Source organism: Argentina anserina, chromosome 3, assembly GCF_933775445.1.
Source record: "Argentina anserina chromosome 3, drPotAnse1.1, whole genome shotgun sequence".
NCBI classification, from domain to species: domain Eukaryota; kingdom Viridiplantae; phylum Streptophyta; class Magnoliopsida; order Rosales; family Rosaceae; genus Argentina; species Argentina anserina.
This window is the reverse complement of record NC_065874.1, coordinates 28,711,033-28,734,369: the sequence shown is the minus strand read 5'-3', so window position 1 is coordinate 28,734,369 and position 23,337 is coordinate 28,711,033. Positions and strand designations below refer to the sequence as shown.

Here is a 23,337-nt window from a genome sequence, read left to right as displayed (position 1 = left end):
TGGCCGGTTTCCTCGATCTTGTAGAAGTAGGTTCTGAGCTATATATATATATATATATTCTTCGTCTTCGAGTGTCAATTTTTCGTTCAACTATCAACAACGTCAACATTTTATACTCTTTTTCTTTCCCAAATGAAACCCTAGCCTATTCTCTTGTATGCATCTAACGCGCGCGTTGTTGATTCCAAGGCATGAATCCTCACCCTAAGTTCCATTAATTTTTCTAGTCAATCGATCATGCATATATTATTAAGGAATTCACATGCATGAGCTTTTATTTAAAGCTAACTGAAAAATAGGTGAAGCTGAATTCAGAGACATGACAATATAGACTACTCATACGTACTACTGCTGATTCTTCACGATTTTTTACCACGCTTCTGGGGTACACTCTTAACGAATGTATTTCTGAAAAACCAAGATATATAGATCGATTAACATTAGTCTCAGTTTTACATCAGTAGTCAATTAAGTTGCAAAGTTCATATTCAAACCAAAACTATGGTCTAATTAAGTACTACTCGTTAACATCATTGTAGATAGGATTGCTTATAGACGAAGGGATCTATGGTTTTCCGAGAGCGGACGTCCGCATTGCACCAAAAATTTGGATGTCATCGATTCTGATGACCAGCAATGCGCAACGACGACGTGATGGTGCCGGCCATATTCTCCCCTCTCGGCGCTCATGTTTGTGTCAACTGAAGCTCCATCACTGGCCCACGACAGACACAAACATGAGCGCCAGAAGGGGGAGCACGGTCGGCACCATCCACGCCGTCGTTATACGTCGCCAGAACAGACGAATCTTCACTACGCGGACATCCGCTCTTGATCCCGCCTCTATATATATACTTTCATCCCCTTAGCACAACCCCACAGAAAAAAAAAGTTCTATATTATTTAGCGACAAACAGAGTACCAATTTGGGGTCTCCATCTGAGAAAAGGTGATTAAACAGAAAAAAGAGTACGTAGCCAAGGAAAGCAAGAAGGATCAAAATTCTAGCTTATAAATGCTCCTTATTCCTCAGACCTCAGTAATGCTTAAAATATTATACAATGACAAATTGTGATGAATAGAAGGGAAGTTGATGCATGCTTTTTATCGTTTCTTAAATTATATGAGTTAGGCATTAAAGTTGTGAGACAAGCTGAAGATTTTGTGAAGCTAAAAAGGCAATAAAGATGATAAAATTTGAGGCATGTCATACATTTTCTGTGTATTGCAATTGATCATCTGTCGTAATTGACAGCTTAGAAGAAATAGAATCCTATCAACACAGTTATTTGACATGTCATTATTTATAGAATTATAAATAAGAGATTAGGTTTACTACTTATGAATACGCACGCAATAGAGTAGTACGTCTTTTGTTAGTTAGTATGTTTGTTGAGTACATGTTTCTTATAGAGATTTTTATTACTATATCAGGTCTTAATAAGATGCATTTTAGGTTCCATGTTCCCCTTTTGTATCCCACAATTTCATTAATAATGGCTTTTAGGGCAGCATCCAAATCCTCTATGGTTCATTTTTATTAACTTTTGGTTACCACTTTGTTTATCATCCCATGCCATCTAGCTTCAATTTGATATTCTCTATTAAGAATATAATAACAGTTTTATGTGATATTTTCCAATCAATGTGCATTCCAATATGATTCTCTACGCGTTTTGGACTTTCTATTGCATCAAATTATATATTGGAACCTCAAACTTTTATAGTTCAATATTTGCCTTTTCTGTTTTAATTATTTCATCTTCTCAATCAGTTTTACTAGGTTCTATTATTGTATATGAAGAACATATGTAAATTTCTGCAAACACACTGCATGGCCATTTAGTAGTGCACGCATTATTTATCGATTAGTTTTGATAAAATTTGGCTTTGACCCCAATTGCATTTGTTCATACTCTTTACATGCTATTGTACGTAATCAGTGTAGTAGAGTCATGCATGTAACTAAAAGTAACAAACCCCAAAAATGAGTCCGTACAACTCCTAAATCAAAGTTTTACATTAAATCCATACCCTTGAGGCGACGATCCCACTGGAATAGCTAGCTAAACCCAATTAGATAGAGATCGATATGCAGTTTGCTTTTAGAAACTGTGGTCACGTTCCTCTCTCTCTCTCTCTCTCTCTCTCTCTCTCTCTCTCTGCTTTCTCTTTCTCCTTCTCCCTTCGATTCCATGCATGGTGAGAGCAGCAACTAGCTTTTTTCATTATATGATTAAATCACAGTCCGCAGCATCTAATTAAAAGGAAAGCTTATATGCGAAGAAATTTCCTCCACTCAAACCCTAAAAAAATATAATAAAACAAAAGGAACGAGCAGGAGGGAATGAATGAATTGAGAGAATAAAAGCAAAATATATCATATATACTAAAGCCATTAAGCCAGTCTCTCCTTCTTCTCTCTTCCTCGCTTTCCTCCCTCTAGCTTTCTCTCTTTTCTCTTTCTCTATTTGCTCTGCTATTCCCTCCCTGTGATTCTCCACCATATTTCCTAAAGACCCATCAAATTTACTTTATAAAAGAAGAAGAAATAAAGATCAAACACCATGGTTTTCTCATCTATTCCAGTCTATTTAGATCCTCCCAAATGGCACCAGGTGAGGCTTATTTCAGTCCAAATTTCCATCAATAGCTTCTTCACCAAAATAGAAAACAAAATTTTTTAAAAGTAAATTCAAAGATAATTATTCCTATTCCTTTGTGATATCTTTGTATGAATATACCAGAAATATTTCCTTCTTTCTAATTTATAGCTCTCTTTGGATCTAAAATTTTCTTTTGCAGCAACCAAATCATCCCTTAGGAAGTGGAAGTACAGAGAATCACCCACAGCTTCCACCACTACCTCCGCCGCAGCAGTTCGGCACTCATGTCGGCGGTGGTAGTGACGGTAGTGGTACGGGCTCCATCAGACCCAATTCCATGGCTGATCGAGCCCGGCTGGCCAAGATACCACAGCCAGAGACCTCACTCAAGTGTCCCCGGTGCGAGTCCACCAACACCAAGTTCTGCTACTTCAACAACTACAGCCTCTCTCAGCCTCGCCACTTCTGCAAGGCGTGCCGCCGTTACTGGACAAGAGGAGGTGCCCTTAGAAATGTTCCGGTGGGAGGAGGGTGCAGGAGAAACAAAAAGAGCAAAACCAGCAGCAGTGGCCGTTCCAAGTCTCCGGTATCAGCCAGCTCCACTGAGAATCAGCAGATGAGACAAACAGGTTCTAACCCGAGCGGTTTGATTAGTCAATTGTCACAAGCACAGGGTCAGTCACTTCCCTTCCTGGAGTCGATACAGAATCTTAATCGTTACGGTGGTGCTGGAAACATGGGATTAAACAGCTTCGGTGATATCCAGCAAGCTCAAGCTCAGGGTACTGATCTCATGGGGTTTCAGATAGGAGCTGGGAATAATTTGATGAACTTATCCGGTGGGTTGGGAATGGATCAGTGGCGTAATTTGCAGCAGATTCCATTCTTGGGTACTACTGGTTTCGAGTCATCATCAACAACATGTTTATACCCATTTCAAAACACTGCTGAAGGAGTTGACCAAGACAGTCAGCTAAGGACTACTAATTCTAGGGTTACTACTCTTCAGGTGCCTCCTCTAAAAGTTGAAGATCACAACCATGGGGTGAGTTTGACGAGACCCTTTTTGGGTATCTCAGGGAATAACAATAACAATAACAACAGCAACAACAATCAGTTCTGGAGTGGAAATGGGTGGACAGATTTATCAGGTACTCTCAACTCTTCGAACTCCTCCACAAGTCATCTCTTATAAGAACCCTTAAGGGTTAATCTTGACAGGTACGTAGTCCAAATCCGAGAAACACTTGCAAGAAACCCTATATCTCAGATTTTGATCGTTAGAGGAGATATCGATGGACGATCCAAGAAATTAAATGGGTAGGCTTGATTTGTTCTACTAAATTTGTATTTTATGTTTCTTAACAATTTGCTTGAGTACTTTTTAAATGTGCAAGCATCCTACTATCCTGTATTGTAGGTGTTTGTTTTATTATATTTGCAATTGGTCCGATCCTTATGTGTGTATCATACTATGATGGTTGTTGTATCTGATACAAGTAATGAGCTCAGTTTAATTTCATTTCATATGGTTTAGTTCTTTTCATCAGGCAATGAATAATACACACACACACACACACACAAAGTGCACAAATTTTGGTTTTCATATAAATGTTTTTGCCGTACTGTCATGTATATTGCTTGATGTGATATGAAATTATATATTGAAGAACTTCGCCACTCAAATACTTAATAGGCTTCTTTAGCTTTTAATTGACTAGTTATTCACTTATTCCTATCATATGAACTTCAAACTCAAGTTTATTATGAACGAGGTTCCAGATTTCATTATGCATTGTCCCCCCCTTTAGGATCTCACTTTGTTCTATAGTAGTTAATTAATTCTTTAATTACATAATTCCAGCTAGCATTGGTCAGAAAAAGGGTTTCCCTAATTAAGTCACAGTTCATCAACATGCATGCCCTCTTCAATGGTGTCTCTTATCTCTGGAAAATAAATGAAGGGAAAAGTGATATCATGGAGAGTCTTGAGAGAGAGACTGACTCCATTCCCACATTTCCCCTCCGTATGTGGCAAATTTTGGATTTCCAAGAGAAAGCTTCTTACTCGTATTCGTACGTAGATATCGTAAGTTTCCATTCACTGAGATGTGATTTTTTTTTTTTTTCAGATTTCACCTTCCCAAATAAAACCGTTGAGAGAGAGAGAGAGAGAGAGAGAGAGAGAGAGAGAGAGAGAGAGAGCAGCATGCATATAAGACGTACGGTACTAGGCTAGATGATTTAATGATTTTGTAATAATAAGAATGATGAGGAGACTAGTGCAAGTACGTACTCATTTGTTTTACATGTGGGTGTGAAAGTGAAAGTTGAACTGTAGAAGTGAAAGCCAGCAACAATGTAGGAAAACGCCAAATATCCCACTGAAAACCATGCGTGCAGCTTCCATTCTCAACCAAACCCAAGACTCCCAAGAGAGCAAAGTATTCTAGGATTTTGATAAGGAATTGTGCATGAACCATAATGACAAAACCCTAGCTAGGGTCAAAAGAAGTGACAGACCTTTTAACCCTTCAATTTGAAGAGTTCATAGCTCCCCCTAACTTCTCTTTATTACAAGGATTAAATCGATAACTGCGTACTCAGCCTAGCTATTCGAACTTAATTTGTTATCCGATCAAGTTTCTAAACTAGACAACTAAGCATATAACGTTAATGTAGCGTGATTTGCAGGTATAGTGGAATGGCACACATATATATATATATGGAGTAACATATTCACTCAATTCTCTATATGAGCTATGTTGCAGAATGAGCCGATATACAGAGATCTTGTTAGTTTTTCGAAGTAATGGACATATAAGTGAACTGGTGTTCGCGAAGCTGTCAAAAAGATGATGTAGAATGTGTGGCGCACTGCAATTCTGTTTTGTCGAGTGTTATAGAATTCGATCGATTCTGTCTTCATCAACGATGCGGATGCCCATCAGAAAAATTTTAGATTCAAATCTAAGCACATTGTACCGCCATTTTTATAGTATGAGAACCAATCCCAATTACCATTACGTACTCTAGTAAAAAGAACTTATAATGCATACATATACTCAGTTGAGATCTTTCTCCAGACTTATAATAAATACATGCATAAAACCCAAAAGTGTCATCTTACAAAAAGAAACGGATAAGGGTTTTGCCTTTGCAAGAAACAATTGGTTAAGGCTGCCTATATCAATGGACGAATAAAGCAACCAGACCAGAAATGCAGAGATCGCATAAAAGCACATACACAATAAACACTCTCTTTCTCTTTCCCTTTCTCTGTGGATGATATCATGGTCATCGGAACTGAAGTGAGATAACAGTTATTGTGAGTCGAAAATGGGCAATGCAATATGGGGTGGCAAAGGGAAAAGCAAACGAAGTAAAAGAGGAATGGTTTCTGTTCATGACCGGACCTTCTCAGTAGTACTGATTCAGGTACGATCGATAATGGAAGAAGCTAAGAGAGCAATATAATCAATCAAAAGTTAATTCAAACAGACAAACAAAGTAATAAGAAGGCTCAGATATCCAAGAGCTGATCGATGATCAATTCTTGTTCATTTTATTGACCCACTCATGGACAAGCGTGAAATGCTCTCTCTTTTTTTCTCTCATCAGTCTTCTCTCTGTGTGTTAGTTTTTTCTATTCGCTGCTTTTGAGTACTGGTCTCTCTTTCTCTACATAGCGTTTATGTTTGTTGAAATAAGCAAATGGGCCTGCATTTTAATTTTTTTTCTTTTTCGCTTTATTCCTCTCTTTATCACCTTCTGATCTTCTGCTTCTTCTAAATGGACCATACTTACTCGTTTGCGGTTCTTTCTTTAATTCGTTCTGCTAGATCGACCTTCTTTTCAGTGCAGTCACCGATACAAGTTCGGAGCCGATTGACTAGTGAGCTGCATATGCATTTGAGCTGTCGGTGGTGCTAGCTAGGTTTCCGTTGCCGGTTTCAAACAGTACGTCCAAATTAAACCATTGCTCTTGTGGATATAGGTTCTAACTCCACATACAGCTACCTCTTGCCAATTCTACCATCAATTGTGGTTTCAAAATTTGTAAACTAGCCCACGTCACAAAGATATTATTACATGCAAGATGGTAGGAAACACCAAACATCTTATATATAATTTGACCAAACCACTAAATGAATCATCTTATATATAAGATAATCTCTAATTCGGAGTCCTGGAGTTACATTGGTTTCTAATAATGGACAGAAGATATTATGGGAGTGGGGTTCTTGTACATTCCTGAATTTTAGAAAGCATGAGATGGTGGCGCCTCTGTAGTCCAATAAGGTAGCAACAGATACGACGATCAATCAATCTTTTTCCATCAGATGCTAATGGTCGGAGGTCCTACCGCGGTACTGCCATATATTTCTACAGCCAACTTCCTAACAGTAATATTCTTTGATATATAGGGGTAATCCGCTGCTAATTAATTAGCCCTAGGCTTAATTTACGATTTAACAGTCAAGAACCCAAATCAGCCAACTTAGTAATAGCATCTCAAACTGCTTTCGTTATTTTGGTTTATTAGTTTCGAATCTAATCTATCTATGTACGTACTGTTTTATGTAACCTTGGTACGTAATTTATATATGCATGGGTGGAGCTAAGAGTCATCATTTGACCCGCGGGCCTAAAAACCCGTGGGTAATCCGGCCCAATTACTGGTCCGGCCTGGTTAAAGTCCGGACCTTATGGGTATAAGACTGGGTATAGGCCGAGGTTTCAAAATCTCGGTCCAACCCGTAGGAGCCTATAAAGCCAAATCTCAGTCCAGTCCGAAAAAGCTCAATAAAAAAACCTGACTAAAGTCCATTTATTTTTAATATTAATAATTTTATATATATTTATTTATTATATATGTTAATTAATTAATTTATTTAATTATATTTCTTATTATATTTAACTAAATAATTACCATATCATATTTTTTAAATATATATTACAAATAAATATAATAAATCTGGTCGGGCCATTTAAAAAACCGAAGCTAGCTAGTTCAAACTTCAAAGGGATCATAATCTTTTCGTTTGGGCGTTTTTTATTGTTGCATGGAAATCGATTATCGTGCTCCCTGCTGCTGGTTTTATCCTAAAACGTGTGGAAGATTCTACTTGTTCGTTCTTATAATTTCCATACGGATTCGATCGAAAAGACTAGACCTGATTTTTTGTTGGTACGTTAGCTCTTTACAGGGCCGGCCTTGCACACGGGCAAAGTGTGCGATTGCCCACTTGAAGTTTTTAATCAAAGAGAGTGGGGCACCTATTAATTATATATTTAATTAATTAAAAAAAATCAGATTCTTAAAGTCTGCCGACGCTGGACAGCCTGGACTCTCCTCCTTTCCCATTCTTCTTGGTTTTTGATGAGTTCATCGATTCCATCCGCTCCAAATCTCCAATCTGCAATTAAGTTCTAACATTTCTTATTCTTTCGATCGAAAACGTCTTCTACTCTTCCCAATCCCTAAAACCAATAAAATTTTCTGTACACATTTGAGGCTTCAATGTTTTATTCCTCTCCCAATCTCTCATTCTCATCTATCACCCATTCACCCAAATTACCCGATCTTTCTACTTTCTTTCTTTTTGTCCTTTGACGGTGATTCAAGTTTCAATCGGTGTGGGCTGAGAGCCTGAGAGGCTGAGACACAATTCAAATAGGTATTGAATGTTTGTCTCTTTGTCAGTTTTGATATCGGAATCATCTTTTGAAATTGATCATTTGATTACTGCTTTGTGGATTATAATCAAATAATAGTTCAATCTAAATATCTAATATGCAATTGTATCTTCCATTGTGATATTCGTTGAAAATTTGGGTATCAATTGTTAATCTATTACTACTTTTTCCAATTATTAATACAGGTGTAATTGAAACTTGGAGTTGCAATTCAGTCTTGATCCGATAGAAAGAAAAAAGAAGAGAAAAAAAGCTGATTCCAGGTTCCATCGTTCTGTGCTTATTGTCAATAAGTCAATTATTCATGATTCAATGTTTTGCAAGCTAGTAGCTTGTGTGCTTGCCTGCTTGGTTGAGTTTATTTTATGAATCAGTTATGTTTCCTCGAAAACAAAAGTCAGGTGCTCAAAAAAGAAAAAGATCGAAAAGTATAGTAGCACTTGATCGATCCCAACATGGAGCTATGGATAATTTTATTTTTAAAAAGAACAAAAATGCAGTTGATAATCGTGATCAGGAATTAGTTAATGAACAGAATGACCCTATCGTAAATCATAATGAAGTTAATGAAGAACTTGTAGAAGATCAGAATCAACAGAGTGACCCTGTTGTAAATCATAATGAAGTTAATGAAGAAGTTGTAGAAGATCAGAATGAAGTAACTGATGAACTTGTTGATTTAGATGAAAATGAAAGTGACCAAATGGAAAATAATGAAAATCCTTGCCATGGTGAAATTAGAGCCAATTGTTCTGAATTTTCAAAACCACCGGCTGATTTGAATATATTTGATCCTAGGGTTTGGGATAGTCTAAATTCAAAAATGAAAGACTTGCTTGTGGAAAAAGGACCCATTAGAGAAGCTGTTATGAACTTTCCTAAGGATGGTTTAGGTCGGCATTTTTCCTCAGAGCATTATGTTCAAAAATTAGAAAATGGTGATTCTTTCGATAGAAAATGGTTAATCTACTCAAAAGAGCTTGATAAAGTTTTTTGTTTTTGTTGTAAGTTATTCAAAGTTGCTCATTCAAGAAGTCAGTTAGCAAGTGAAGGAATAAAAGATTGGAAACACCTTAGTCAAATATTGAGTAAACATGAAAGCAGTTCTGAACACCTCATAAACTTGAAAACATGGGCTGAGTTGCGAATGAGATTGAAAAAGAATCAAACGATTGATAAAGAGTTACAAGAGTTGATTAAAAAAGATACTGAGCATTGGAGAGAAGTTATGATCAGAATAATTGCTGTTGTCAAATGTCTTGCAAAACATAACTTGGCTTTTCGTGGAACAAATGAAAAAATTTATGAAGATTCGAATGGAAATTTTTGAGGCATGCTTGAAATGATTGCTGAATTTGATCCTATAATGAAACAACATTTTCGCCTCATTCAAGATAAAGAAATTCATTACCATTATCTAAGCCATAAAATTCAAAATGAGTTGATTGGTATGTTGGCCTCAAATGTCAAGAGTGCAATCATTAACAAAATCAAAGAGGCAAGATATTTTTCAGTAATCCTTGATTGCACTCCAGACGCAAGCCACAAGGAACAAATGACCTTAATCATAAGATGTGTAGATGTGCTGAGTCCTACAATAAAAATAGAAGAGTTCTTTTTAGAGTTTCTCAATGTGGAAGATACATCTGGTTTAGGACTTTTTAATGAATTACAAGCAGCTTTAAAATCTCTTGATTTGGATATTGATTGTGTGCGAGGACAAGGCTATGATAATGGATCTAACATGAAAGGGAAACACCAAAGTGTGCAGAAAAGATTGCTTGATATAAATCCTATAGCCTTTTATATGCCATGTGGTTGTCATTGTCTTAATTTAGTTTTGTGTGATATGGCAAACTCTTGTCACAAGGCAAAAACTTTCTTTGGAACATGTCAAACAATTTACACTGTGTTCTCTAATTCTACAAAGCGATGGAGTGTTTTGCTTGATTATGTTGATGACTTGACTTTGAAATCCTTGTCAACTACACGGTGGGAAAGTCATATAGAGAGTGTCAAAGCTATCAAAACTCAAGTTGCCCAAATAAAAGAAGCCTTAACAAAATTATCTGAAATAAGTGATGATGGTAAAGTGTGTAGGGATGCTGGTTCTTTGATAAATGGTGAGTTTTCAAGTTTTGATTTTGTTCTAAGTTTGGTCATTTGGCATGACATTTTGTACAAGATCAACTTGGTGAGTAAAAAGTTACAATCAAAAGATATGCTTCTTGATGTTGCTGTGAAGAATCTGGAGGGACTTGTTTCTTATTTTGAAAAGTATAGGGAAGATGGGTTAAATTCAGCTATGAGTGAAGCTAAAGAAATAGCACTACTGATGGGAATAAAGCCCGTCTTTCCTATAAAACGTCATGTTTGCAGAAAAAAACATTTTGATGAAATTCCAAACACTGAAAGGGAACAACAATATGCTCTAGAGTCCTTTAGAACTGATTACTTTCTTGTTTTAGTGGATATGGCTCTTTCTCAATTAAAAAGCAGGTTTGAGCAAATGAAAACATTTGAATCTATTTTTGGTTTTTTGTTTGATGCATCAAAGTTGGCTTATTTAGATGAACATGAATTGAGAAGTTGTTGTTTGAATCTTGAAAATGCTTTGAGAAATGGTGAGGCTTGTGACATTGATGCGAAATATTTGCTTATGGAGTTACAAATTTTGCAGGAGATGATGCCAAGTGAGGCCTATGAAACAGATAAGCCTTGGTCATCCATTGAAATTATGGAGTTTGCAAAGAGAGCGGATATGTTTCCGACTGTTATGATTGCTTACAAGGTTTTATTGACTATACCAGTGACTGTAGCTTCCGCGGAACGAAGTTTCTCAAAACTGAAATTGTTGAAGTCTTATCTAAGGGCTACTATGAGTCAAGAGAGGTTGAATGGGTTAGCAATTTTAACCATCGAAGGAAATATGCTAGCAAATGTTGAATATGAGAAGATAATTGATGATTTTGCTTCAAAAAATGCAAGAAGACATCATTTTAGATGATTTGTTTGTTTATGTCCCTCTTGTTATATCATGTTCTTTTTATTTAATAAAATCGGCGTGGGAATGAGCCGCCCATTGGGTTCCAAACCCCTAAAAATTCGAGTGTTCTATACAAATTATTTATCATATGGGGGCACAAAATTTATACCCGCCCTGGGCACCACAAAGCTCAGATCCGGCCCTGGCTCTTTAGTGGTGTCATGGGAATCTAATTCTCTTCCATCTAATTCTTATTTACCAGACTCTCACTATTAACCAAAAAAAAAAAAACAGACTCACTGACTCATATGTGACTAGTTCTATGTACGGCCTTTCGCTCATTTTCATGCCATAAAGCTAGCCTTGAATCTTCATATATCATATGCATGTGGAGACATTTGGTTGGAAAAGGAAGCAAATTGCAGCCTTAAACTAGTTGATCATATACTTCCTCATGCAAAAAAGATAATTTGCGCGTAGATAGATATGTTATACTAGGATATTTTGGGCGCCCCACCAGTAGTAATCAGTGGTGCACTTTTGAGCTTGATATGTTTATGGTGTGAATTAGAAACATTTGGACCATTGTTGGACCTGAATTGCGTGCCCACTTAGAGTTACAAATTGCATGAATCAATTAATTACAATAATTGAGGAAAAGCATAGTACAGTATCCATAATTCTCAAACTCGGAGGATGCAAGTATATCAATCCTCTTTAAATCAAATGATTTAATTGAGTTAAGTTCGGTCTACTCATGTAGTTCAAACTGCATTACTAAAAGAGATTGTTCAACTCGCAAGTCTCTAACTAATTAAGTCTGAGGTTATATGGTTTTCTCTCCAGGCTGGGACATAAATAGATTATAGATATATCTTAAGAAGCTACGTATAAAGAGCTAGCTAGCTAGCTATAATTTCTTTTGAATTACAATAAGAGCTAGGTAATTACTGTGAATTCGTTAAATGATCTTTAACTTTCATATCCGACGTACTAACCGTCGAGGCAATGTAAGCAGCGTCCCATATATGAACATAACTATGTGCTTTCTCTAGCTGGCTAGCTGGTAGCTGGAGCCATCGATCAGTAATATGAACACATGCCTGCTTTTATCTGATCCTAGAATCAATGCCCGAAAATTAATCAATTGGCCATTTTTTTATTTTTGAACAAAGAAATGAATTGGCTATTATATATATATATGCCTATAATTGTATTAATGTATGTTTGCATGGTAATTTACATACAAATATTTAAGGTCTGGCTATGATGATCTAAGGTCGAATTTACTAGTTTATCGATCAATTTATCCAGATAAAGCTGATGAAAGATCGATAAAAGTAGATTAAAGGTATCAACTCTTTATCAGTTACATATATGGACTTAGGGTGGGCATAAAAAACGGAAATCCCGATCCCGTCCCGAAATTCATAGGGACGGGACGGAGGTCTAAAAACGTTCGTCCCGTCCCGATCCCGTCCCGTTTCATAATGATGGGATGAGACGTGGGACGAATAATTTATATCCCGCTTCGTCCCGTTCCGTCCCACCTTTAATGAAAACTTAAAAATTCTTATCTATTTGTATCAAAATGAAACTAATTTTTGTTCTTAATAACTCCAAAATTATATCAACTCAAATAATAATGGTAAATTATAATATTTTGAACATAATATGTATTTTTTTTGTTAAAATTTCATTATTAAATGTTACTTTGTTATGAAAAAGTAAAAATATAGGTTTTTATTTAACTTCATAGGAATGTGGGATTTGTCCCGTCCCGTCCCGATCTCATCCCGTTCCAACCGGGATTAATCCCGAGTGTGATGTATTCTTAAAAACCCTCGTCTCGTCCCGATTCAAAAGTGTGATGTATACATATCCAAATTTATAATTTCATAAATAAACCACCTATAAAAGAATATATAAAAATAGATACTGGATTTGGGAATTCAAATTATATAAAACACAAATTTTCATAAATTTGAAACTTTAGATTGTTTAATATGCGATGAGATTTGGAAATTGAGATTCACTATAAAAGCAATCTCATATTAAAAAGTAAAAATAACTCAATACCCAAAATTAAAGAAATAAAAACGAAAGAAATTGCACAATGAAAACTTTAATTCTAAATCCCTAATTAAGTTAAGAGGAGACTTGCGGTTAGAGGGCTAAGAGGTCTCCTTCCATTGGTGGATATGTATTAGAGACGGGGGAGTTGGGCAGTGGAGAGAAAAAGACGATTGAGAATAGAGAACGCGACCAATTTTGATATTTGGCTAATGGGTTGTTTGTTTTTGATAGCCATAGTGTGTTGATAGTTACGCTGATTATGGCGGGTATAAGCCTATGCCAACAAGTCCCCCCAAGTTCCTTGTCTAGAGAGGCAGTTTCTTGACTGAGGAGTTAAAATTGAGCATTTCGCCATAATCAGCGATGGGTCTCACGAACCCACCTCGGAGTCCCGATTAAGGAATGCCAAAGTTGCGGATGGTGTAATGAACTATGTCGAGCCTCTGGGGGTGTTGGTTGGTCAATGTGTGTCTGACATAGCGTAGTAAATCTTTACGCAGATGACGTCTTTGAACGCTATTGTTGAGCGTAGTGCGTGTCATAGCGTAGTAAATCTTTACGCAGATGACGTCTTTGAACGCTATTGTTGAGCGTAGTGCGTGTCATAGCGGAGTAAATCATTACGCCTAGGACGTCTGAGCGTTATCTTTTAGCGTAGTGCGTCCGTCATAGTGTAGTAAATCTTTACGCATAGGACGTCTGAGTGCTATCTTTGAGCGTAGTGCGGCAGTCATAGCGTAGTAAATCTTTACGCGTAGGACATCTTCGAGTGCTATCTTTGAGTGTAGTGAGTCCATTATAGCGTAGTAAATCGTTACGCGTAGGACGTCTTTGAACGCTATCGTTGAGCATAGTGCGTCCGTCATAGTGTAGTAAATCTTTACGCGTAGGACGTCTGAGCACTATCTCTAAGCGTAGTGCGTCTGTCATTAGCGTAGTAAATCTTTACGCGTAGGACGTCTGAGCACTATCTTTAAGCGTAGTGCGTCCGTCATAATGTAGTAAATCTTTACGAGTAGGACATATTTGAGCGCTATCTTTGAGCATAGTGCGTCCGTCATAGCGTAGTAAATTGTTACGCGTAGGACGTCTTTGAGCGCTATCTTTTGAGTGTGTGCGTCCGTCATAGCGTAGTAAATTGTTACGCGTAGGACGTCTTTGAGCATTATCTTTTGAGCGTTGTAACGTGGGCTGAGAGAGATGCGATTCGCACTGTTGGCAGTACGTGTTGTATAGGCATTGGGTGAGCGTGCCGTGGGCGATTCAATTTCGGGAAGAGGTGACGTTAGCCGTGTAAGCAGTTATTGCATGCAATTATTGCGTGCGTTATCGAAGTGTCGTCTCGGTAACTCATGCCATGCGGCGGGATCTGGGGCGATGCCTTTTGGGTCAACGGCTAAGATGTGAGTAATCGTTTCTGTATCAACGGTTAGGGAGCATTTTTGAGAAATCAACGGGCGAGATGTGGTATGAAGTTACTATAAAAGGGTGAAAGGGATAGGGGGACTGTCATTATCGACAGTTCCAAGCTTTTTTGAATTTTAAAAGCTCTCAGTTCTCTCGTTCCCTCCTTTGTTGCCTATCCTATTCTTCAAGTTTGGACGAGATCCTACCGAGGTTATTTGTGCAAATCACTCTTTAAGGTATCTTTTGATCGGAATGTCCTATATGCGTTTGCACTTTTGGTTATTTTCTGGTGATTTTTGGGTTATGGGGTAATGCATTGGTTTTGGGTTTGGGTTTTCCATCGAAATTGATAAGTTTTGGGTCTGTTTGATCTTTGGATAAGTGTTTTCCGGCTAAGTGGGGTGTTTGTGAGGGCGGTTGTCGATAAGTTTGGCCTAAAACTGGGTTTGGTGTTCTTCGTGTTCTTCGTGATTTTCATGTTCTTCATGTTCTTCCTTGCGATGTTCTTAGGCTAGATCTGATTGACTCTCTAACTTCTAGGTTTATGGTGTTCGTCTTTGACTGCGGTGTTGCTTGTTGCGGCGTAATGCCTAGGATAAATATACTAACTGACAGCGATTCCGCGCATGCAGAGGGGAGTTTGTTCGCGTAAAGATCCTTTGAATCGTGTACAAGTGAGTTGGAGGCCAACTACCTGGACTTGGTGCGGCAAAGCAGTTGTGGCAATTCACATTGTGAGGATCATGCCACGGTCCTTGCGAGAGTAGCGAATCGTCAAGTACAATGAAGTCGATACGCGAGGAAGTCGGAGAGAGTGAGATGTGCCCTGTTCCGAGCCAAGACCGGGGTGTGCGCGAGCGTATTGCGAACGCCTCTGGGACTAGTATTTCAAGCCCGGCGTTGAGTCCAGCGCATGTGAGGTGTTGGTTAGATGGTGGAGTACAAAGGGCGGAGGTAGAGGAACCGCAGGGGGCGGACCCCGCCGCAGTACTTGGCTACGTGGAGGAATTTAAGCTGCCGGCTACGCTCGTGGCTCAAGCCATTGAGTTGGATGAGTACGGGTCACTACTGCCCGAGGGATATACGCTGGTCAGTCCCTCAGTATTGCGGCTCAGCGTCGAATTACTGTTGGATCCACGACTGCAGTGCTTGGTGGCGGAGTTCGGCTTGGCCTTTGGGCAAGTCAGTTACAACATGTGGCGGGTTATTCTTGGCCTTTGCTCACTCTTCCACCTTTTGGGATGTTGGTTTCCCACTACGGCGGAGGTTCTCCACTTCTTCAAGATAGATTACAACCAACGTAATGGAAATGGAGGGACTGCGCGGTTGGTTAGGTGGGACGAACGCAGTTAGTTCTAAGTTTTGGAGAATTCGCCCTCCTCGGAAGCAAACTGGCAAAAGAATAGCTTCGTTGTAGAGAGTGGGTGGGAATACGAGCGTATTAACGGGGAAGAATATCTCCTGGAGAAGCGTATCCCCTCTCATTTTCAAGCAATTAACTGCAGGTGTTAATTTCTTATGAAGTAATTTATGTGGAATAATTGTTTACTGACGTATTGTTGTTCTTTTGTTGCGCAGCGGGACGGAGGTTAGTATTGTCGGAGCGCGAAGTTGACCGTGTCAATCGTGTGATGTATCTTTGGAGGTGCCAAGGTGAGGATTTGATCCATGACTTGAAGGTGTTAACGAACCCGTATCTGTTATTTGAGCAAGGACTACTCCGCCGCCATCGTGAGTGACGTCGTTACGCTCTTGTTTTCCACTTTTTTTCTCTTTTTTATTTTATTTGGCGTACTGATATGTGATTGTGTGTGCAGCTAGGACGCTTTCGGTAAACATAAACTTTGAGAAATCGGAGTGTGTTTGCTATGCGAGGTTCCTGCAGCATGAAGACCCCAACGTAACTTAGGATACCGAAGGTTTAGCCGTAACCATGCTGCAGCGCGTGATGGCGGAGAAAATGGTGGCGGCCAATAAGGGAGTGAACGCGACCGCGAAGCGAGTTGAGGATTCTACGCAGGTCATGGATCTGCCCGTACCGGCCCACGCGAGCTTGCCGAATGAACAAGGCTTGCCTCGTCGAAGTGATGCGGAGGGCGTAGGTCATATAGACACCGATCCGCGGTTGGCTACTCCGGTGGAGTCCTTAGAGGGTGGTAAGAAGAAGAAGGCTAAAAAAACGATTGCCTCTCAGCGAAAAGCGAAGTCGTCCGCCGCTCATGAAGACGTGGAGGATATGACGGTCGAAGCGCCGCAACCCAAGAGGCAGAAGACCAGAAGACAACCCATAATGGGCCTATAACCTTCACCGACTCCCGGGTCGATGAGGATGTTTCGACTTTGGAGCATAGTCCATTAAGCCAGCTGGGCGCCGCGGATTTGGAAAAGCTGATCCTACTAAGCCAGCGTGCCAGGCTCGGGGGATTACGACGACCAGAGGAGTCTGGCCTGGAACTGCGTAGCCCGCTTGGTCTAACTGCGACTAGAACGGCAAAGATGGTGTTCAACCTGCTCGACACGGAGCGAGACGTCCTTGAGGAGCGACATCTACTCGTCGATGTGACTGAACGAGATAGCAATCACGCCACAAGGGTATTGCTTCTGGAAAACGACTTGGCAATGCCAAGGTGAAGGTGGAGAATGCGGCGAACCTGCAAGAAGATCTCTGCCAAGAGGTCGCCCGTCGGGAGGTGGCCGAGTCATTGGCGCAGCAGATGGCCGCGGAGAGATATGCGGCGCAGTCGGCTCTTGTCGAGGTAGAAGAACTAGCCATATGGGCGAAGGAGGAAGCGGAGGTGGAGAAAGCCCGCGTGGCGGAGGAGGCTGCAGCCAACGCAGTGGCCACATTCAAAGCATCATCGGAGATGACGGAGTACTTGGAAGGGTATGATTGCACAGTTCCTTGAGCTGGGGATGATAGACCCAGCGGATTACAAGGTACGACAGAGGGAGAATAGGCTGGAAGCGCCGCCGATGCTACATGAGGTGGTCCCGCCCTTCTCGCAGCCCTCTTCTGCTGCGGAGGCCGAAGTGCAGGAGGAAGATGGTAAGGAAATTTATGACTCTTCTTCTTCTGCTTTATCTTGTTATATATTGACAGGTCTGATTCTAATCCGGAGACTCCTTCTCTTACTCGTCCTTCGCAGAGCGCCAGGATGCACAATCGTCGCAAGGTGAACCGGAGCAAGCGACAGAATTAGATGTTACGCGAACCAATGATGCGACCTGAGCGGTAACAGCGTAGCAAGCTGCTGGGGAGGAACATGATGGGAGTTAAAGACTGGGCATAATGGAAGAACATCATTCGTTCCCGAAATGCTTCATCATTTATCTCTTATTATTTCGTTGTATTTTTCAAGTTTTTTTCTTTGATGGGCCTTGTGCCGTACTGATTATCTTAATGAACTATAGCCCTTTGGGTCTTTCAAGTAGTTTTTGTCTCCTAGGTGATTGTCATAGCAAACGTTGTGTGATTGTTGTTTTATACTTTTGGCTACATGCTCAATACTATCTTTATTGCGCGTACAATGAAATAGTCTGTCGAATGAATTTAATTGCTATGGTACGCTAGTATACTGGCGTAGTAAGGATCAATGGTTTGAAAAATTTCTCATTTCATTGATAGTCTGGCCGTAGCCGTATGTACAAAGATAGCTTTGACAATGTGCCGTAAGTACTTAAAACAGTCCAAGTCCCTATGTGTTGTGCTACGCGCGGACCTTTACTTGTAGTAGTACTTAAGCTGTTTCATGTTCCAAGGGTGGGCTAATCTCTCTCCGTACTTGTCCTCCAGGCAGTACGTGTTTGCTGCCACGATCTCAACGACTTTATATGGTATGTCCCATCTCGGGCGTAACCCGGGTACCTTTGTTTAGACCTTCTTTAGGACCCAGTCACCGAGCTGAATTGTCATGCTCTTCACTCTAGAGTTGTAGAAGTGTGCCACGCGTTGTTTGTTTAGGATGTTATGATGATGTGCTGCGATGCATTTTTCTTCCAAGAGATCTTTATCAAGTTGCATGTTCTCCGAATTGGTCTCGGGGTTGAATAACGAAACCCGTTGTGTTGGCTGGATTACTTCGATAGGAAGTACTGCTTCTGTGCCGTACATTAGGCAGAAATGGGTCTCGCCCGTGGCTTGTTGGCATGGTGCGGATTGCCCATAGTACCTCGTCGAGCTTCTCGGGCCAAAGCCCATTTGCATCATCCAATTTCTTCCTAAGGAGGCCCTTGATTAATTTGTTGGCATCTTCCACTTGCCCATTAGTCTTAGGGTGCGCGACGGAGGCGAACTTGAGCGTAGTCCCCCTTGCTTTACACCACGTGATGAGGTGGTCATTATTGAACTGTGTGCCATTGTCCGTGATGATAGACACCGGCGTATCGTGGCGGTAGAAGATGTTGCGATGTAGAAAATCTTGAACTTTCTCAGTTGTTATTGCGGTCAAGGGTGGGGCTTCGATCCATTTGGAGTGATAGTCGATGCACACGATGACCCACTTAAATTGACATTTCCCGACGGGAAGCAAGCCTATCAGATCCATTCCCCAGAGGCAGTTGATCCATGGGCTGACTATGTATGATAGCGGTTCTGAGGGTTGTCGTGGTATGGGCCCATGTATTTGACATTTATGGCAAGATCTGTCGAGCTCTTGTCCGTCGGTGGCAAGTGTAGGTCAGTAATATCCTGTCCGCAGTGTTTTTCCAGCTAGTGTGCTGCTGCCGTAGTGGTTACCGCAGTCGCCACTGTGAATTTCTTGCAAGATCCGTTTGCCTTCTTCAGTTGTGACGCATCTTAAACTGGCGTTCAGCAGGCCTTGGCGGTAGAGTGTGTCATTTCGCAAGTGATATCTCATTGCGCGTCTCGTTAGCTGTCTTGCGGCATCCTTGTCTTCGGGTAACTTGCCATCATACTTAAGTGCTATGATCTCATCCATCCACGAGTCTTGGTTTCGTTCTATCTGGCATATCTCCTGTAGAGTCTGGGAGATGGAGGGATGGTGGAGCACTTCGACCCTAGTATCCTTACGGCATTGATGTGGCTGCGCTGTGGCAAGCCTTGCTAAGGAGTCTGTCCTTGCGTTTCTAGCCCTCGGGATTTGGGTGATGTGATAGAATTCGAATCGTTTTAATATCACCGTGACGTATGCCATGTAGGCTGCTAATTGCTCATCTTTGGCGGTGAAAAACCCGGTGACTTGATTGATTACCAGTTGAGAGTGACTGAATATGTTGATACAAGTTGCCCCAGTGCTGAGGGTCAGCTGTAGTCATGCAATCAATGCTTCGTATTCTGCTAAATTGTTAGAGGCAGCAAAACTGAATTTGAGAGCGTACTCCAGCTCGAGTCCCCCCGGTCCGCTTAAGATAATACATGTGCCACTAGACTTGGCGCAGCTGGAACCGTCCACATGTAAGTTCCATGAGGAAGTTGTGGTGTGGGTTATGTCATCGCCTGGTGCTATCTCCGCCGTATCTCGGGGGATCATTTCTGCAATAAAATCAGCTACGGCTTGGCCCTTTATGGCAAGTCGTGGCTTATATTCGATGTCAAATTTTGTCAGCTCAATAGCCAATTTGCTGAGTCACCCCGAGTGTTCTAGATTCTACAGTACTTGTTTAAGGGGTTGGTTTGTAAGTACGTGGATACTGTGAGCTTGGAAGTAATGGCGCAGTCATCGAGCTGCCACGATAAGCGCAAGGGCTAACTGTTCCAATGTTGGGTATCTCGTTTCTGGACCGTTCATGGCTCTACTCGGTGAACTAAGGCACTGCTAACCGCGGTTGTAGATACTGCGAGGTAGAGGTACAATGGTTCTCCTGGCTCTGGGGTGATAATAATGACACCGCGGCAAGGTAGTCTTTTAATCCCTGAAAGGCTTCTTGGCAGTCAGGTGTCCACTCGATCAGTTTGCTCTTGGAGCGTCTTAACAGTTTGAAGAATGGTTCGCATTTGTCAGTCAACCTCAAGATGAATCGTGATAACGCCACGAGTCTGGCTTGAAGGGCTTCCACATCCTTTTTAAGTACCGGCTGCGCTATGTCCAGGATGACCTGTACCTTCTCCGGGTTTGCCTCTATGCCACGTTGATTGACGATGTAGCCCAAGAACTTACTTGTTGTCACGCCGAAAAAACACTTTTCTGGGTTTAATCGCATCTTATATTTTTTTAGCACGTTAAATATGGTTCGGAGGTTGGCTACGTGGTCCTCGACTTTGACGCTCTTGGCCAACATGTCATCGACGTATACCTCAATCTCGCGACCGATATGCTTTAACATACGTAGCCCCTGCATTCTTTAACCCAAAGGGCATGACATTGTAACAATAAAGGCCCGTGTCAGTAACGAAGGTCGTAGCTTCCTGATCTGCAGGATTCATGCGTATATGATTATACCCGGAGTAGGCATCCATCATGTTTAGCAATTCATGACCTGCTGTTGCGTCGATTAATTGGTCGATTCTAGGTAGAGGGAAGCTATCTTTAGGGCATGCCTTATTTACGTTCTTGTAATCCACACACATCCGCTATTTGCCGTTGGCTTTACGGACCATGACACAGTTTGAAATCCACTCAGGGTACTGGACTTCCCTAATTAACTTCATGCCTTTCAATTTGTCGACTTTCAGGTGTATTGCCATGCTTTTCTCGTCGTCGAAGCTACGACGCTTTTGTTTAACTGGATATGTGGAAGGCTTGATGTGTAGCTCGTACATGATGATGTCAGGAGAGATGCCAGGCATATTCTCGTAGGACCATGCAAAAACTTCTATGCTCTCTCCTAGAAAGTTTGCTGGGTCTCTTTCCACTGTGGGGCTAAGTGTAGCGCCGATCTTGATTTTTCGCTCCGGGTGATGTGGGAAGGGTGCGATGCTTTTCAAGGAAGATTCAAGGTTTGCCGGAGTCTTGGCTTCGTATGGTGTGGTCTTTTTCTTGCCCTTACTTATTGTTAATTCGCCGTCGCGCGCGTCGAAGACCTTGTCAGTTAAGTTTGCTGCAACATGTACCGCCAAGATTTCGTGATGGTTGCGCGTGCGCCTAACTGCGCATGCTTGGCAATCTTTCGCCACGGACTGTGATCCCCGGACCTGTTAGTTCCATTTGGGGTTGAGAATATGATGAGCATCTTGTACCCAGCAATGAAGGTTCACATTCGGTTGAGAGTAGGCCGACCGATGATCCCATTGTAAGAACTGTAGGTATCAACTACGATGAACTCAACCTCGACGCAAACTGTGCATGGTGCAGTCCCAATGCGTACCGTCATGTAGTCTGAGCCTAGGGGTTGAGTTATGTCGCCGGAGAAGCTGACTAACGGTTCGTGGTCTTGCACTAACTTCTTACCACTATGCTCCATCTTCTCGTAGCATCCTTTAAATAAGACATTAATTGCGGCTCCCGTATCGATCATCATTTTACATACGTCCCACTGTCCACCCAAGACCGCGTTAATGAGGAATGCGTCGTCATTGGGTAGAGAAATGTCGATTTCCTCCTCTTCGGTGAAGGTGATCTGCTTTCATCCTTCCTTCTGCCTTTTAACGTTTCCCCCTGTGATGGCGCACACTTGCTTTGGGTGGTTGCTGCAGGTGAAGCGCTTTTTTGCGCGGTTTGATATGCTTGTCATTGGGGCTCCGCCCTTAATCACATTGATGCGGCGTAGGTTCTCTACTGTGGCAACCACGTTATGATATGCCCTTGGATGCGCTGCCTAGGCCCCTGTGTCGCAGTTGGCTCTCAGCGTGCGAAGGGTTCTGCAATCATTCATGTTGTGTCTTCTATTTTCATGAAACCTGCACCACTTACCAGTTTCTGCTTCGGTTTGAGAGCGTAGTGGCCTTGCCGGTTTTCTCAACGTCCCTTATGTTTGTGGAAGAAGTCTTTTAGGGTTTCTTCCCTCGGTGGTGTGTGGTCACCGCGGCGATCCATCGCGTTAACTTGGCGAGGATCTCTGTTGTCGCGACACTCACCGCCGAATCTCCTGTTCTTATATCAGCCTCTATGTCGATCATGGTTACGCTCGTCCTGGTGGTTTGACTGATGCCACTCTCTTTTCCTTCCTTTGCCGCGGTCTTATGTGGCAGGGTAAAGCTCGCGTTGTAAGGGTTTAGGGTTTAGGGTTTAGGGGATTGTGTTTGTAGGTACAGATGACTGCGGCGCACTGCTTTTGACTGATGGTACCGGAGTTCGCTTTTCCCCGTATGTGACATATTCTACCTAAGCGTAACGCACCGCCTCAGTCATAATTTTGTCGTAGGTAGCGTCGCGCATTCGAGGGTCTGCGTTGATATGGAACAGGAAGTTTTCATACTGCAGTCCTTCCTTGAATGCGGCCAGGGTAAGTGTTTTGTTAAGGTTCCTGCATTTGGATGTGGTCGTCAGCCATCGCATGACAAAAGCGCCTAACGTTTCCCTGTTTTCTTGCTTTACTTGGAACAGACCGTCTGTTGTGTGTGCTGCTCCGGCCATGAGGATGAACCGATTAAGGAACGTCATAGTCAGCTGTGTGAAAGAATCCATGGAGTTCGCCGGCTGTTTGAAGAACCAGTTCATGGCATCT

At 41.4% G+C, this 23,337-nt stretch overlaps 2 protein-coding genes and 1 pseudogene across 7 annotated transcripts; 2 read left to right on the top strand and 1 right to left on the bottom strand.

Moving 5' to 3' along the window:
• Positions 1–2,431: 2,431 nt before the first annotated feature.
• LOC126787932 (dof zinc finger protein DOF3.6-like) lies at positions 2,432–4,793 on the top strand. Of its 6 annotated transcripts, none has more exons than XR_007671296.1 (4): positions 2,432–2,618; positions 2,806–3,757; positions 3,828–3,926; positions 4,739–4,777. XR_007671296.1 is itself a non-coding variant. In XM_050513853.1 (4 exons), the coding sequence occupies exons 1-4, from the start codon at positions 2,568–2,570 to the stop codon at positions 4,755–4,757; spliced, it is 1,113 nt and encodes a 370-aa protein (XP_050369810.1). In that variant the 5' UTR covers positions 2,432–2,567; the 3' UTR covers positions 4,758–4,793. The 6 variants fall into 6 exon arrangements, 5 of the variants coding, with proteins under 5 accessions (XP_050369810.1, XP_050369811.1, XP_050369813.1 ...); XM_050513853.1 differs by having other exon boundaries at positions 3,836–3,926; positions 4,739–4,793; XM_050513854.1 differs by lacking the exon at positions 4,739–4,777 and having other exon boundaries at positions 3,836–4,131.
• Positions 4,794–8,769: 3,976 nt separating this feature from the next.
• LOC126787422 (uncharacterized) lies at positions 8,770–11,313 on the top strand (annotated as a pseudogene).
• Positions 11,314–18,785: 7,472 nt separating this feature from the next.
• On the bottom strand, positions 18,786–19,319 carry LOC126787421 (uncharacterized). The gene has a single exon (XM_050513313.1). It carries the CDS (start codon positions 19,317–19,319, stop codon positions 18,786–18,788), a length of 534 nt encoding a protein of 177 aa, XP_050369270.1.
• Between the last annotated feature and the right edge of the window lie 4,018 nt (positions 19,320–23,337).

Excerpts from the sequence above, each read along its gene's own strand:
- LOC126787421 (XM_050513313.1), bottom strand. The coding sequence starts at position 19,319 with ATGGATCTGATAGGCTTGCTTCCCGTCGGGAAATGTCAATTTAAGTGG.
- LOC126787932 (XM_050513853.1), top strand. The coding sequence starts at position 2,568 with ATGGTTTTCTCATCTATTCCAGTCTATTTAGATCCTCCCAAATGGCAC. Across the intron at positions 2,619-2,805 it reads ATCCTCCCAAATGGCACCAG|CAACCAAATCATCCCTTAGG; the intron begins GTGAGGCTTATT and ends TTTCTTTTGCAG. Across the intron at positions 3,758-3,835 it reads TGGGTGGACAGATTTATCAG|TCCAAATCCGAGAAACACTT; the intron begins GTACTCTCAACT and ends ACAGGTACGTAG.